The sequence below is a fragment of the Ictidomys tridecemlineatus genome, chromosome 1 (genome assembly GCF_052094955.1).
Source record: "Ictidomys tridecemlineatus isolate mIctTri1 chromosome 1, mIctTri1.hap1, whole genome shotgun sequence".
Taxonomy (NCBI): domain Eukaryota; kingdom Metazoa; phylum Chordata; class Mammalia; order Rodentia; family Sciuridae; genus Ictidomys; species Ictidomys tridecemlineatus.
The window spans coordinates 30,425,339-30,440,659 of record NC_135477.1 but is presented as its reverse complement, the minus strand read 5'-3'; the positions used below and the strand labels follow the sequence as shown (position 1 = coordinate 30,440,659).

At 35.6% G+C, this 15,321-nt stretch overlaps 1 protein-coding gene across 1 annotated transcript in view; it reads left to right on the top strand.

Moving 5' to 3' along the window:
• The window catches only part of Cc2d2b (coiled-coil and C2 domain containing 2B), a gene marked incomplete at its 5' end in the record, with an annotated part of 83,874 nt that overhangs the window by 24,002 nt on the left and 44,551 nt on the right, over positions 1-15,321 (top strand). The window contains 8 exon segments of the mRNA XM_078021979.1: positions 103-221; positions 2,659-2,836; positions 5,997-6,147; positions 7,070-7,214; positions 9,116-9,254; positions 10,281-10,484; positions 12,727-12,819; positions 14,999-15,090. Coding sequence (XP_077878105.1) covers positions 103-221; positions 2,659-2,836; positions 5,997-6,147; positions 7,070-7,214; positions 9,116-9,254; positions 10,281-10,484; positions 12,727-12,819; positions 14,999-15,090 — 1,121 coding nt within the window.

The window sequence follows — 15,321 nt, the reverse complement described above, 5'->3', positions numbered from 1 at the left end:
TAAGAAGTCAACTTTAATTTTAAGAATAATTGTCCTAAACAATGAATGTACCTGGTGTAAGTTATATATTTTTTATTTTTATTTTTACTTTTTTGGCTCTAGAACCTCTTATGTTTATCATCAGAGCTTGAAGAAACAGAAAATGAAATAACAGAGCCATTTTCCTTGATGCCACAACTTTCTTTCACAGAAGAATTAACACATTTATCCAAGTGTTCACTGTAAGCATTTTTAAAGAATTTTTTTTCATTACATAGCTTATTAATTGAATTAGTTTTAATAATTATTTCTTGAATGAGTGCCATATACTAGACACTCTGCTAAGTTCATTTTTTAAAAACATGCTCATGTTTGACAATCCCCATAGTTCTGTGGAGTCTAATGTTATCCTCATCTTAGAGGTGGGAGAATGCAAGCTAAAGAAGGTTAAATTGCCCAGGGTCACACATCTAATATGTGACCTGAAGTGAGACAAAAGCCAGTTTGGCTTGTCATAAAGGCTATAATAGCTTCACTAGTAAGTGTAATATATAGTCATTGTTTTATTAGGATAGTAATTTTTATTCATATATAGATAGGTGGAATATAAAACTACTGCTTAAAAAAAGCAAACAAGATTATACAGTCACCTGTGCTCATTAAAGGACCCCTTGCTCCCATAAAAACCATTCCCTATTAAGAGGACCTCCAGACAATCTCCTTCTTCAACAGTACAAATTTCATTCTATCCCACTTGTGACTTCTTCATTGAACTATGCACCTAGTAAATTATGTAAAAAACTGGCATCATACATAACCCATTTCTCTCATCTACTAAGTCTGTGGATCCAATCTCCCTTAAAGAGGATAGGGCAAGTCAGAACACTGAACTAAGTCCAGTTCCTCAACATCTCTGTCCCTTAGGAGACTTTGCTATTCTATCTTGAAGTATTTTGGATACGCACCATTTAGCATGGAGTTAGAATATAGTGGATACTCAATAACTGTTCATATTCATTGATAGTTACATTTAAAAGTGAACATTAAGAGTAGCAGACACAAAGCCACTCTTTCTAACTAGAGATGTGCAACAGTGAAGCAACACTCATTTGCTCTACACCTTCCCAATAAATGCCTGAAATCATTTATTATGTCAGTCACATACAAAAGGATCATCTAAATGAGGGGGAAAAACAGGAGCTATAAAAATATAAGTTAAAGGGAAGTAGGAAAAAGAATTGGAAGAAGATATTAGTTCTAGAGAAGCTGGATTAAAACAGTGGAAGTCAAGGCAAAACGAAATATAATATTTCATAATCTTTCTACAGCCATTGCTATCTGGTAGTGTTGCTATCCATTTAAATATCCAGCTGAATAAAAACTTGATTCTTCAGAGAAAAGTAATATGTTTATATCAAGGATAGAGATATGAAATTAATACAGAGATTGAGGAGGAATTAAGAATAGTTTAGGGCTGGGGCTGGGGCTCAGTGGTAGAGTGCTCGCCTAGCATGTCTGAGGCCCTGAGTTCAATCCTCAGCACCACATAAAAATAAATAAATAAAATAAAGGTATTGTGCCCAACTGCAGCTAAAAAAAATAAAATGTTTTTAAAAAGAATGGTTTATAGATGAAGAAGAAAGGCGAGATTTCCTGAAGATAAATATAATCCCAATTTAACAAATTTTCATAATCCATATATGAGCTCATTGTTAAAACTACTTTTAGGAAGTAGTATAAATGGAACTAGGAAGAAATACCTTTTTTCCCCTAACCTTCTGAGAAGATTACAGAGAAGATGGGCAGATAATGGGCATGGAGTTTCTGGGTGCATAGGATGATCGGTGGGGGCAAGGGAGGGGGCAGTAGAAGGAAATTTTCAGTCTCAATCTAGGGCTTATCTTTCAACAAGTGTTCTCCCTTCTCAAAAGAGGATCAAGTCATTTACATATCATTGTGTCAGTTTCCCTGCAGCTGAAAAGATGCTCCTAAAATATTGGTTGGGTGGATGAATGGATAGAGGGAAGGGTCTAGGAGTTTCATATCACTCATGGATCATTTTGTTTCCAATAAGTGTTTCCATAGAAACCTCAGGGAAGTAACCTAGTTTGTCTCTCTGATCTTTGGGTTCAGAGAAAGAATGGCTTCTCCGCTGTCTTGTGTACAGCCCAAAGCCTAGGAGATTTGCGAAGACCTTTCAAGAGGATAATAGCAGGCCTATTGCCTGTTGCACAGCTTTGAAGTTATTGAAAACACTGTGTGTGCGTAATGTGTCTTATGAAATTTAGAAAACAGATGTAAATTGTCCCCTAACCCCTGCCCCATGAGCAAGTTTTTTTTTTCTCCTACAGAACATTTGGTAGATAAATGCTGTAATCTGTTATAATTTAGTAAAATAAATAGCTAAATTATCTATAGTACCCTGATTTAGTTCTTTTTCTATTTTTGAATATATATATATATATACATATATATGTATATATATATATCTTAAAAACATCTGACTTGGAAGGGGAAACTTTTATCCACATATAGGCAGATATTATTTGACTTAAAGATACCATTCGTTCTCTAAAATAACTATCTTTTTAACATACTAAGATACATTTTGGAAAAAAAAAGATATTTTATAACCATTCTGTTTTCCATGGGTCATTTAAAGATTCATTTAATTTTTAGGCAAGAACAAAAGAGAAGAGCCAAAATTCAGAAGCTTAAATATTTTCTTAAAATACTTTACAACAATAAACAGGTTTCTTGCACTTCAGTATCTCATCTACAGCTTGATTTTAAAGTAATGTTTCAGCAAATTTTCAATATCCAGTTAATATATTGGCCTGAAACAGTTTGCTTGGAGGTATGCCATTGTCATTACTTTTGTATCTTATTTTTTGCCATGCATAATTTTTCATGTTAGCTACTGTTATGTGATAAGTTATTTTTATATTAAAGATGGTTTTTCTATAGTTAACAATGTGTATATAATTAATAAATGCATATTCCATCTCTCTTATGGCCTTTTATTTCATAAATACAAAATTATTTTATTTGTGGTTAATCCTGCTAAAATTCCTGCCAATCCTTGATGTGCATTATTACTGTTCATCCACGAGTGAGTTGGAAGAAGGCTGTTTAAAATATAATAAGTTTTATATCTACTAAGAACATTGAGTGATTTCTATGCATTTCCCTATCCTTGATCTGATGGCTTCAGTATTTCTGTATTTTTTCTTCATATTTTAAATTTTGATCCCTTTAAGAATCAGGTGAAAAAACATACAGGAGACTCCTGATCCCTGATCAAAGACCACTTGTACTAAAAGCAGAAGAAAATAGGATCATTTACAAATTGGGAACAATTAATAGAGTTACACAATAAGTCCTTGTGGCTAATGTAGGGGTTAAATTTGAAGCTAGACCTAAAAGTATTTATTTATTTATTTGTTTGTTTTAAGAGGGAATAAAGATTTATTTGTGTGAAGGTAGAGTTTGGAGTGTGGAGAGAATTATAATTACTAGTCTAATTTAAAATTATTTTTGTAATGCCTAGAATAATTTTGTTCTATCCCTGATTAGTGCTTTATTCATTATTTATTTACCCAAGTTTCTATCACCTGCAATATCCTTCTATTGAAGTTCCTACGTTAAAAATATGCTGAACAAGCCCAACACAGTGGTCTGTGTCTGTAATCCCAGATACTCAGGAAATTGAGGCAGGAGGATCATAAAATTGAGGCTAGCCCTACTAATTTAGTGAGACCTTGATCAAAATAAAGAATCCAAAGGGTTAGGGGTGTATATTGGTGGAAAAGAGCCTCTGGGTTCATTCCCAGTATCAAAAAACTATATTGACCAGACTTCTTACCATTGCCATCAGTGGTGTTAAAGACTGTCTCTGGGAAACCTCACTGGGTAGAATTCTTTTGTTCACTTCAGTATATCTTATTTTTCACATAGACAGTAAGGGACAAGGTGATCAAACATTTATATTTCAAAGTACAAAAGGAACAAGCATGAGTAAAATTTATGCAGAAGAACTATAGAGCAGAAGTTTGAACTTTTTGTAACCAAGACATTTTTATGAGGTGTACAGTTTTCTCCCTGAGGAAAGTGCAAATTTTTCTTTATTTCTTTGTTTTTAACTCATCAAAACAAAGTCCTGTCTACATTAACGACAGGCTCGAGAAATAAGATGATATTTTTCCAAAGGAAAAAAAAAGAGATTTTATTTGTTTGTTTTTTACTTCCTTTATCTTCTTAGAAGGTAGAATGTTTCCTGTAATTTTTTTTTTAGGGTTTCAGCTATCTTTGCAGTGAATTTCTAACAGAATATTTCTCTTGATATTTTTCTGAATCAGAGATCAAGTGGTTCTATACCAAGACTGACTGTGCTCTCAGTTAAGAATAGGAGATTTTAAGGAGCTTGAGAAAAGTAATCCAGTCTGCACTTTACCTTCCTTGCTTGCAATTCCTCTAGAACTTTTTTTCAAAATGGTCTAGAGAAGTGGATTAATTTGTCATGCCAGTTAATCGGTCATAGGAAAATTCTGATCACTAAGGGTTTCAGAGGTTCAGTCCATCATCAGCCAACTCCATAACTCTGGACCTGAGATGACACAGAACATCATGGCCAAAGAGTGTGACAGAAGAAAGCCACTCAGTTAGTGACAGGCAGGAAGGACAAAGAGAAAGCACCAGGAGGAACTATAGAGCACCAGAAGAACTATAGAGCAGAAGTTCCATGACACAGAACATCATGGCCAAAGAGTGTGACAGAAGAAAGCCACTCAGTTAGTGACAGGCAGGAAGCACAAAGAGAAAGCACCAGGTGGAATTCCTTAGCCCTCTCCAAGGTCTAGCCTCCCACCTGCAGTCTTCAAACCTGGATTTGACAGTCCACTGAGAATGCATCTGCATACCCTAAGCAAATTGATGAGGCTGATGTATAAAATCAGAATACCAATTCAACATCTGAATATATTTATCTGTTTATTTTCTCTTTTTAATTATTTAATTTACTGATTTACAATAAGAAATTTATTTCATAGACCTACGACTCCTACAAACTTTTTTGCATTAGGAATGCCTTTGTCAAAGGGACCAGTGTGTTGGCTTAAATTCATTCTCACCAGGAAGTAGCAACCACAAGAAATATTGATCTCTTTGTCTTTCATTTTTCTTGTCTTCTTGACTAATCAGCTATCCTTTTGATTAGCTTCCTTCCTTATCTTTCAAGGGGCAGCCCCACCCCCACCCCCATCTTGGTTTTCTTCTTTTAGACCACTTATCACTGTTTCTCCAAGTACTGACAACACAGTCTAGGCCAAAAATAAGACTTTTCTATTGAAAAAGAGTTAGGTTTCTAATGATGGCAGTGAGCTTATAGGAAACTCTATAGAAAGCACAGTGTATAGAATCACAAGACCTGAGTTTCCTGCCCAGCGTTCTCTGGTGCAGTCTGCTTAGTACCTCCCTTTTTCTTCTTGTAGAACTTTCCTTCCTCCTCAGCTCCCATAACTTCTTTTTGCCTGTGCTTGGATTTCATAAGCCAATAACTCTTACTTTTTCCTACGTAATTCAACCTAGATTTCAATCACAATAAAAACTAATATAGTTTTGTATGAGGTTTCCATTTTTTTATTTGTAATGTGAGAAGAATAGTATAAGAACTTTAAAAGTGCTATACAAAGGTAAGGCATTAGGGCATTATGTTATCTGTACACAAAAGTCAGGTTATTAGGGTATTATGTTATACGTATATTCCCAATACTATATTTGTAAGCCTCATATTCTGCTCATTTTCTATGAAACCAGCAAAAGGCATTACACTTCTAAGATCACATGATTATCTACTTTCCTTTTAATCCTGTGAATGAAATCTTATTGAACAATAGCTGATTTTTAGTCTAGTATTTTTAAAAATGATATAAATATATTATTGATGGTCCTTGTATTTTTTTCTTTCACTTTTCTGTTTTGTATTTTCAGTGAGTTACCAACCATTTCTCTTTATTTAGGTTTATGAAAAAAGTAAAAGGACAAGCTTACTGGCAAAACTGTACTTACCTTTACCTAACAACACCGAAGTGAAAGGCAAAAGTGTTCTGGAATATATAGAATTTAGTTCTGATAAGCTGGTAATTCCCGTGGATGAAGAAGTAGGAAGTAGTGAGTTTATTAAATATGTTTCTTATCCCCCAGTTTTGTGCATAAGTAGCAAATCCTAAATGATCCTAAGGGACTCCAGAAATATGTGAATTAGTCTTCAAACTGTGTAGAGGATGGAGAAAGAAAAGAGGGTAGGAAGAAAGGAGGGAAGAATTGAGAAAAGGACAAAAGAAAGAAGGGATGTTTCTGTCCAATTATTTTTGCACCGATTTTACTCTTTGTCTGCAAGTATATGTAAGTTAGCAAATCTCTGAGAACATTCTTTCCTTCTTCCCAAGATTTCTTTCTTTCCACCCTAGGGATTTTTTAACCACTTGTGCCCATCTGGTGAAAAGAAAGGAGCTATGAACAAATGAACAAGGAAGAGAAACAAGAAAATAAATAGTAAAAGAGCCTGGAAAGGACAGAGGATGAGGAAGAATGTAGTCTGCCTGGAGTCCACATGAAGCAGAAAAACAGGGAGAGAGAGACTGAGGACTCAAAAAATTTAGGGAACACTAGGAACTTAGCACAAGTTTCAAGTATGTTAAACTTTGTGGAGATGGAGAAAGAAAAAAGTTGAAAGACAGAAGACTCAGGAATGTAGAGAAAGCTGGAGAAAGAGTAGCTCACATGCCCCTTTTCTGCTGCCAATGGTCCTTTCTTGCTGGAAGCCATTCCAAGAAAGAATGGCTATGAAATTTCCAGGCATAAGAAAAGGAAATCAGAAATGCTCATCCCTGTGTATTCAGCTCAATATTTCCCTCTATTTTTTGTAGTCTGCCTGAAGCTGTTTCCCTTGAGGTACTTTAGAGAGGAAATGAGGGAGTGCAGAGATAAGGGGGTCAGCATAAAACTTTGTGTTCCTAGAGGAAATGAGGAAATGTGTTCTAACTGTACATGTTCTAAAAAAATCATGTTTTTAATGCCTTTTATAAAACAGATGTGCCTTTCCTTCTTGAGGGAAATGAAACTGAAGAACTTTGTCTTTTGACATCAGGAAAACTTAGCTATTCTCTATCATGGGCCTTAAATGAAAATGGTATTCCTCTAACACCTATGTCACAGTCGAGATCTGCATACTGTAGGTAAAACATGTTGTCAGCATCCTCCTCCTCGTCCTCTTCCTCTTCCTCTGCCTCCTTCTTTTCCTTCTTTTTTTTTGTGTGTGTGTGGGTAATAAACTTTTATATTTCAAGAAGAATGCCAAGTCTCAGCAAGGTATCATACAAAATGTATGTGTAAAAAAAGGGAAAACCCAAGCAGCAGTAGAAGCAGTTTACTTTATTTAGATGTAGATTTATTCCTTTATTTAAATCACTCTACTAAGTCATTAAGTGCATTTGTAAGTAAGAGAATGTATTAATGCTTAGGATGTTAGCCACATGGATAAAGAGAAATGCATTTCCATAGCTCTTCATTTGTAGGCAGCCAAGACACCCCAGAATTTTATTTCTGGAGCTTTTAAATCTCCTAATCATTCTGGATTAACAAAGAAACATTTATGCATTATCACTTTGCTGGAAGGAAAACCCTAGAAATTTTATTCATGTTCCAAGAAATACACATGCCCCTTGTGTATTTCTAGCTCTCCATATGCAAAGTGAACATCTTAAATTCTTCAATTGGTCTTGAGCCAAGATACTGTGTTACTCACTTGGTGTCTGATTGGACAGGGATTTTGCCACAGCCCACAGCTGAACACCTACTTACAGAAAGCATCTGAGGGAGTCTTTGTAATCCAACCCTGCGGTTTTTACTACTAAGATTGTTCTTCCCTGAGACAAATCATGGGATTATATTGAGATCCAATAATAACTTCTTTTCTTTAAGAGAATATAATGGGTATTCTCTTCTAATACAGTTAAGCTTTGCCTCTGGCCCTATTTTCTAGGGTATCTGGGCCAAGATCATTCTTAGAGAAGCTAATTTTGTTGCATGATTTCAGGTCCAAAAGATTTCTTATGACAAACATCAAAATAATTCAACCATGAGGGAAGAAACATGAAGTAAAGGAAAGGGAGACCACTTGAACTTCACCTATGTAATTGGCTTACATCCTACCATACCAGACATTGTCTGTATTAATAAATCCTTCAGAAAACTCTTCACAGATATACAGAAATATGAACCGATATTGATGAAAAGAAGACAATATAAAATTTGTGTTTATGTTTGGCCTGAAGCATTATTGAATCTGTGTCAGAACTGTGTTTATGGAATCCAAATTTATACTTGAGAAATTATGAATCAAGTTCTTTACAGAAGGGATCTTGGAAATCCAAATTCTTCTGCTTATACATAATGAAACAGATCATCTGTGAAGAGATTAACTGAATAATCAATGGCTGTAAAGAAATCTTAGAGTTGAATTCCTTTTACACTTAGCCTATGGCTAAAATCAATTATGAATATATTATGAATCTAGCCTTAATATTTGAAGATAATCTCATATGATCAAAGATCCTCCCTTAGACCATAGTGCCCACATTAATTGCATTGTTCTCTGTTATAATTCAATTACAACAATATAGCCTAAGAGTTTTTTTTTAATATTGTGTACTTCCTTAATTTTGCTTAAGCAATTATTTGAATTAAATTTTAATACTGTGCATCCTATGAAAAGATAATATTTAATAATTTTATTATGCTTAGGGTTTATAGAATACAGCCAATAAATACCATTCATTTAAGCATCTAATATATTTTAGCTATTCCACAGAGTGAATTACAAAGATGAATTTTTATAGAATTTATCTTTAAGAATCTTGTTGTCTCAATGGAGAGTAGACATTTAATAAAAAGCTATCATGAAGTAAAAATGGGAGAAAAATTAGGAGAGATACATATCTAATCCTTCCGTTTTATCCTTAAATGCAAATATGGATAGATTTTAGATTTAAATACCCAGAATAGGTAAGTGTTAGCCTGTATAATGATGTATAACTTGCATATTATGTGCAAATTCACAAAGTATTTTCTCTGTTAGTGTGTTAAAGAATGTAGATGCAAGAAGCATTCCTGGAATTCCCTGGCTAGTCAATGCACAGAAACTTTTTGAATGGGCAAATGAAGTCAGAATTGATCCAAATAATCCAGAATATTCTGATTTAGTGGAATTTATGACAGTAAGTTATAGCAAATAACAATACTATAATTATACTCTATTTCCTAAGCTCTACTGCCTTGTACTTTCCCATAGTTCGCTGTATATTTTTCTAGGAACTAGGGATCATATGACAGTAAATTTGAGGACAGTTTTCAGCCATTTTACTATATTGTTAAGGTAATTAGAAATTTAGCAACTAAATAATTATTACTTTAGGCCTGATGGATTTTATTCTGCCTCTAATTTCAGCCCACAGCACATTTAGCAGGCCAACCTTCAGACTAACATCCATGGTACATCTGTTATGTGCCAACCATATTATTAGACACTAAAAATATCAAGATGACTTCCCTCAAACTCCATTATCTGGTCACTTTGATTTGTCCTTATAGTCAACTGAACTGCTCTGTGTACCTACATGAGCTTTCTTTATACCTATATTCATGCCATTGCATGAAGCGGGCATTCATAGTAGCTGTCTTACCCACCCTGTAAGTCTAATTTGCATTAGACCTGTATTCTTTTTTTTCTTGCCTTCCTGCAGCCTTTCTTTTGACTCTTCTGCCTTTTATTCATTTGTGTATTACATGTTTCCTGGGGGAACCACAGCTAATAAATCTTTGTCTCTCTGATGGCAACTAGTCATGCATTTACATTTGGGTATGTTGAATAAAGCAACTCCATTAATTAGATTATTGCAACTAAGTTTTCCTAGATCAGAGCTTCCCAACTGATGGGCAGAATTGGCTACAGGTGGACAGAAATATTGTTTCTTCCTCAATTTTTAGGGCAACCAGCTAGAAGCACTCTCATATTTTCATTCTGTGTGCAATATGAATTTTTTCATTTTTTGTGTGAGAAAGGTTGGGAAGCTGGAGTCTGTATTTTTCTGGTCTTATACACAGATTTACTTGCTTCATCCCTACATATTTTGTGAATCGTAACTCTCACAGTTGAGGTGGAAGGGGAAATAGTGTTTTGAAATAATCTCAAATTTTAAAAAATAATATTTTAAGAAAAGATTTTACATTTTTGTGTCTTACAGTATATGAGATATAAGGGACAGGATATTTCAAAGTATTTCCGTCTTGAACAGTTACAAGATGAATTTAACTTTGTTTCTGAAGAGGAAATGAAAAAGAGTAAACGTTTCCAGCTTTTGCAACTTAGAAATGCTGGTCAATTAGATGTTTTCATTTTGCAGCAAATGCCTCTCTATGATTCAGAGATTCCAGATTTAGTCTTCCAGGTATTTGGTTTTTATTTGAATATGATTTATTATATGAGAAAGTTAATATTTTTTAAACCCATCTTAATTTCTTTGTTAGTATTTTTTTGGGGGGAGTCGGTACAGGGATTGAACTCTGGGGCACTCAACCACTTAGCCACATACCCAGCCACGTTTTGTATTTTATTTAGAGACAGGGTCTCACTGAATTGCTTAGGGCCTTGTTTTTGCTGAGACTGACTTTGAACTGTCAATCCTCCTGCCTCAGCCTCCCAAACCACTGGGATTATAGGCGTGTGCCACTGTGCCCGGCATTGTTAGTATTTCTTAACTAATAATCTATAGTGCCGCAGTCTGTCTGGGCACAATTCAGGAGCCACTTGTCAAAAGAAACTAACTTTATTTTTAGAACTACAAACGCCAAACAAAACAGCTCCTCAGGAAAAAAACCCTCAGAGCCCAACTGCCACCACCGGCTTCCACAAGCCTCTCACCCATACCAACCTCCCCACCTCCCCCAATCCTCCTGCTCTTGAGGCCGATTGGCTGGGTTGCGTGGGCGGAGCCAAAGAAGTCCCCCAATGAGCAGCTCCGTGGTCTGAAAGGGCAGGGAAACAGTCCAATGAGCAGCTCCGTGGAGGAGCCAATCAGCTAGATGTTGCTGGGGCCGCTGTGAGCCAATCATCAGCTGGCAGTCTGAAGGGCAGGGAAACAGCCCAATGAACATCACCGCAGAGGAGCCAATCAGCTAGATGTTGCTGGGGCCGCTGTGAGCCAATCATCAGCCGGCAGCTGGAAGTTTGCTGACAGCTGGAAGTTTGCTGGGGCCCCTTTGGCTGCAGCTCTCAACACTATAGATAGAGTTTTTCTCCCTTCTCTTTATGCATCTCCTAAATTCCAAAAAGTCTTCAGCTTCCTTTTTAGCTTAGTGTTCTTGAGACAATCTATTTAACAGCCAAAATCCTTTTTGTGTATTCTAAATTTATGTAACTTTTATTTTTGTTATCATAAAATGCATTACCAATTTAATAACAGCTTTGGGGACTGAGGAGGGAATATAACTATAGTTAAGTTATACATTTATTATAAGGCACATCTCAATTTCAGAATCTTTAAGATGTATGTGTGTGTGTATATATACACACACACATATATATGTATATGTATGTATATATATAATTTCTGTGTCCTCTAAGATATGTGTGTGTATATTTATCTTATTTGACAGTGTGCTACAACTGGCTGACTCCACCTGGTGAGAGCCTATCATGTTTACCTATTCCCAACTCTATTTTAGTGATTTCATATTGGTGCTTTAAATCTGTTCATGGCAGAGTTTTTATGCTATAAATCAACAAATGCTATAAATTGGAGCTTCTCCTCTCAGAACAAAAAAATTTGTTCTTAAACATTTATCAACATAACACTAGTCTTATAATAGATGAATTATAAGAGATGTTTCCTATAAAAATAACCAATTGTATTGTAACCCTAGCACCTGCTCTTGCTAAGAGGTAGTTCATGAAGAAAGGAATTATTTTTCCATCTCTGAATAAAATGCCTGTGCAGAAGCATTACCACTGCAGGGTGATGTCAGCAAAATTAAATAAGATACCAGATTCTGATGTCCACTCAGCCACTTAGAGGACACAGAAACAAAATCATACAGGGCTGGGCTGGGGATGTGGCTCAAGCGGTGGTGTGCTCGCCTGGCATGCATGCAGCCCGGGTTCAATCCTCAGCACCACATACAAACAAAGATGTTGTGTCTGCCAAAAAATAAAAAATAAATATTAAAATTCTCTCTCTCTCTCTCTCTCCCCCCTCTCTCTCTGTCTTTTAAAAAAAATCATACAGGGCTTATTACATTTAAAATTCAAGTTGCACCAGGCATGGTGGCACCTATGATCCCAGCTATGTGGGAAGCCAAGACAGGAAGGTCTCAAGTTGAAGGCCAGCATAGACAACTTAGCAAGACCCTGATTCAAAATATAGAATAAAAAGTGCTAGGGATGTAGCTCAGCAGTAGAGCACCCCAATCACCAGTACCACATACAAAAGATGACCTCATCCCAGAAACAATTATACTATATAGTCCTAAACTAAAAAGCTGATTCTCAGCGAAAGAATTGTAATGTTTTCTCCCATCAGTGCTATCATGTGGCCACTTTCCTCCTACATGTGAACAGAACTGGATAGCAATATTTTATTGTAGCAGGTCATATATGAAGCCTGTGAAACTAACTTAATTCTCTGTTTATAGGAATATGAAAGTCAGGTAGAGAAGGATATGTCCATTTCAGATGTGAATTCTATTACTGCCCAAAGGATCACTTCTGTCAATTTTCTGAAAAAGGTAACAAAAACAACACAATATTATCAGTATATTTGCATTTGTTTTTGTGAAAACTGGTGTTCTGTACACATGGTATTATATACACTTCCCTGAGAGCCAGATGTACAAATCCACTTATCGTCCCCTCTTTCTAATCACAGTTCCTTTTTGGAGCTAGGTTACTTCCTGTCCAGTGAACTCATTGTTAAAACACATCCCAATCTTGAATAGGAATATTATAGACATCCCAAAGTTCATTTGGAGCACCCCACATCACAGTTATATCAAAAACTTGGTTGTGCTTTAATAATAAGTCTGCTGTTCTGACAAATATGAGAGATATGAGAGAACTCATCCTTCTTATCCCTTCTCTCTCTCATACATATATTAATATTTAATGTATAAAATATATGTAGTTTAACATATATTAACAGATATATACATATATCTTTTAATGTTTGGAGAAGCCCAGGAGGGAGGGAAGCAGAGGGCAGAAGATGGGCAAGAGAGTAGGAGAACAAGTAATGCCTACAGGAATCTTGGGAAGGAATTTTATTGAATTTCAGTCCCTGTGAAGACTTCTTTGCTATCTGAGGATGGTTAAAGCTATATGTTTGGTAGGTTACTATAATTACAGATACTTTAGATTTGACCCTGGAGGCCTATTATGGCCATAGATGCTTAATTCCTTCCTTTGCTCTAGGGTTCTTTAAGTCTTTATTGTGTGACTCTATAAATTTTGTGTGGTTCTATTGAAGGAACTCATAAGACCCGGAGTTGTGTGCACTTTACTTCTTGTTGCTTTACTAGGATCAGTGAGGACAAGGCCAGGATTATAGCAGTACAGAATGAATGGAGTCCCAGCAATCTCGAGGATTACTAGATAGATTTTTGCTGAAATGTTTGCATCTAAGAGGCTAGTGCATCTTCTCAATCTGTCCCTTTCCTTCATTTATTCAGTGAATATTTATTGAGTATCTACTACAACCTCTGACCTCTTGGAGTTTGTTTTCTGGTGGGAGAAGTCATATATAAACAACATATTATTAGTCTCTCATCAAGTAAAACATATTAGGAAATGAGGAAATAAGGACAAGAGTTCTGTGTGTATGTGTGGGTGGGGTGGGTGGGGGTATGCAATGTAAGGTGATTACAGAATCCTTTGATAAGATAATATTTCAACAGTGAACCTTGCACTTGTTTAAACCTGAAAGTGGCCAGGGAGTTTTCTGGGAAAGAGTATTCCAGGCTAATGGAACCACATGTGTAAATTCTGGGGGTAAAGCATACTTGGCCTCTGAGAGAAACAGCAAGGAACCCCATCTGCAGGATGCTAATGGAGAAAGGAAGAGAGTGAGCAGCCTTTGGTCCAGTGGGGTCTGGTTCATCTTCAAGGGAAACAATTTGTTGCCCATGTGGCAGGATAATTTTATGTTTTTTTTTTCCCATTCTTCTACCACTTCTGCCTCATTTGATCAGGTAATTAGGCTCTAGGTTACATGTCCCTGGAATGATTTGTAGCAGGACAGAAAGTAGAAAATTGCAACCAGAAGCTGTACTTACTGGTTTTATATCTGTAAACCTAAACCCATTATTAAGGATAGAACTAAAAAAAAAAAAAAAGAAGGCTAGAACTAAAGGAAAAAGGGAGGGGTTTCCTCAGACTTAATAGGAGACTAAAAGTAGTCTTTTGAAGAATCAAGGTCTGTTGCAAGGACTTAGGGAAATGGCTCTGTTCAGGCATTGACTTTCTAGCCAAGCAAATGGAATGAGAGCATAAGATTGACAAAGAAAATACAGAAATGTGACCAGATGTCCTTGAGTTTGTAGATTAAGACTCATGTGCTAGTGACATATAGAAATGAGCTCACAGGGCAGTCATCTTCTCTGGTGAAGAGTAGTTCTGGCTATGTATTCTTTGAGTTAGATGGGAAAAAAAATGAGCAAGGAATTTAGGATGAGATGTGATGGACACAGAAGGGAAAAATGAAAAAAAGTGAATTTGCTTTAGTGTGACAGCGTATGTTGGGGATAATTTTAATAATGGTAGCAAACAGAACCATATTTTCACTCATCTAAACTTCCTATTTGTTGCTAGCAAAAATTAGGAGTAAAATATACCAGAAATATTATAAACCTTATAAACCTAACCTTAAAATATAAATAATGCATTTCTTTAAATTTTAAAAAAAAATTTTAGGTGAGAAGATCAATAATGAAAAGAATCATCAAAATTAGCAAATATAGCTTGCCAGATATTGTGGCTGATTATGAAGAAATTGTAACTGCAAGGTACTACTAAAATTATTAAGTATGAAATATAAACCTGTGAGCTAATACCTTCCAACTCCTCTAAGTTCTCTACTTATATATTAATAGTCACATATCAAAAGATGACATTTCAGATCATAAAGCAAGAGGTAGAGATTTTAAAATATATTTGGTCACTTTACAGTTGCATTTTATAATATCTACATGACATGTTTGTAATGGTATAGAACTTTAGGGAAGTTTGTCACCCTT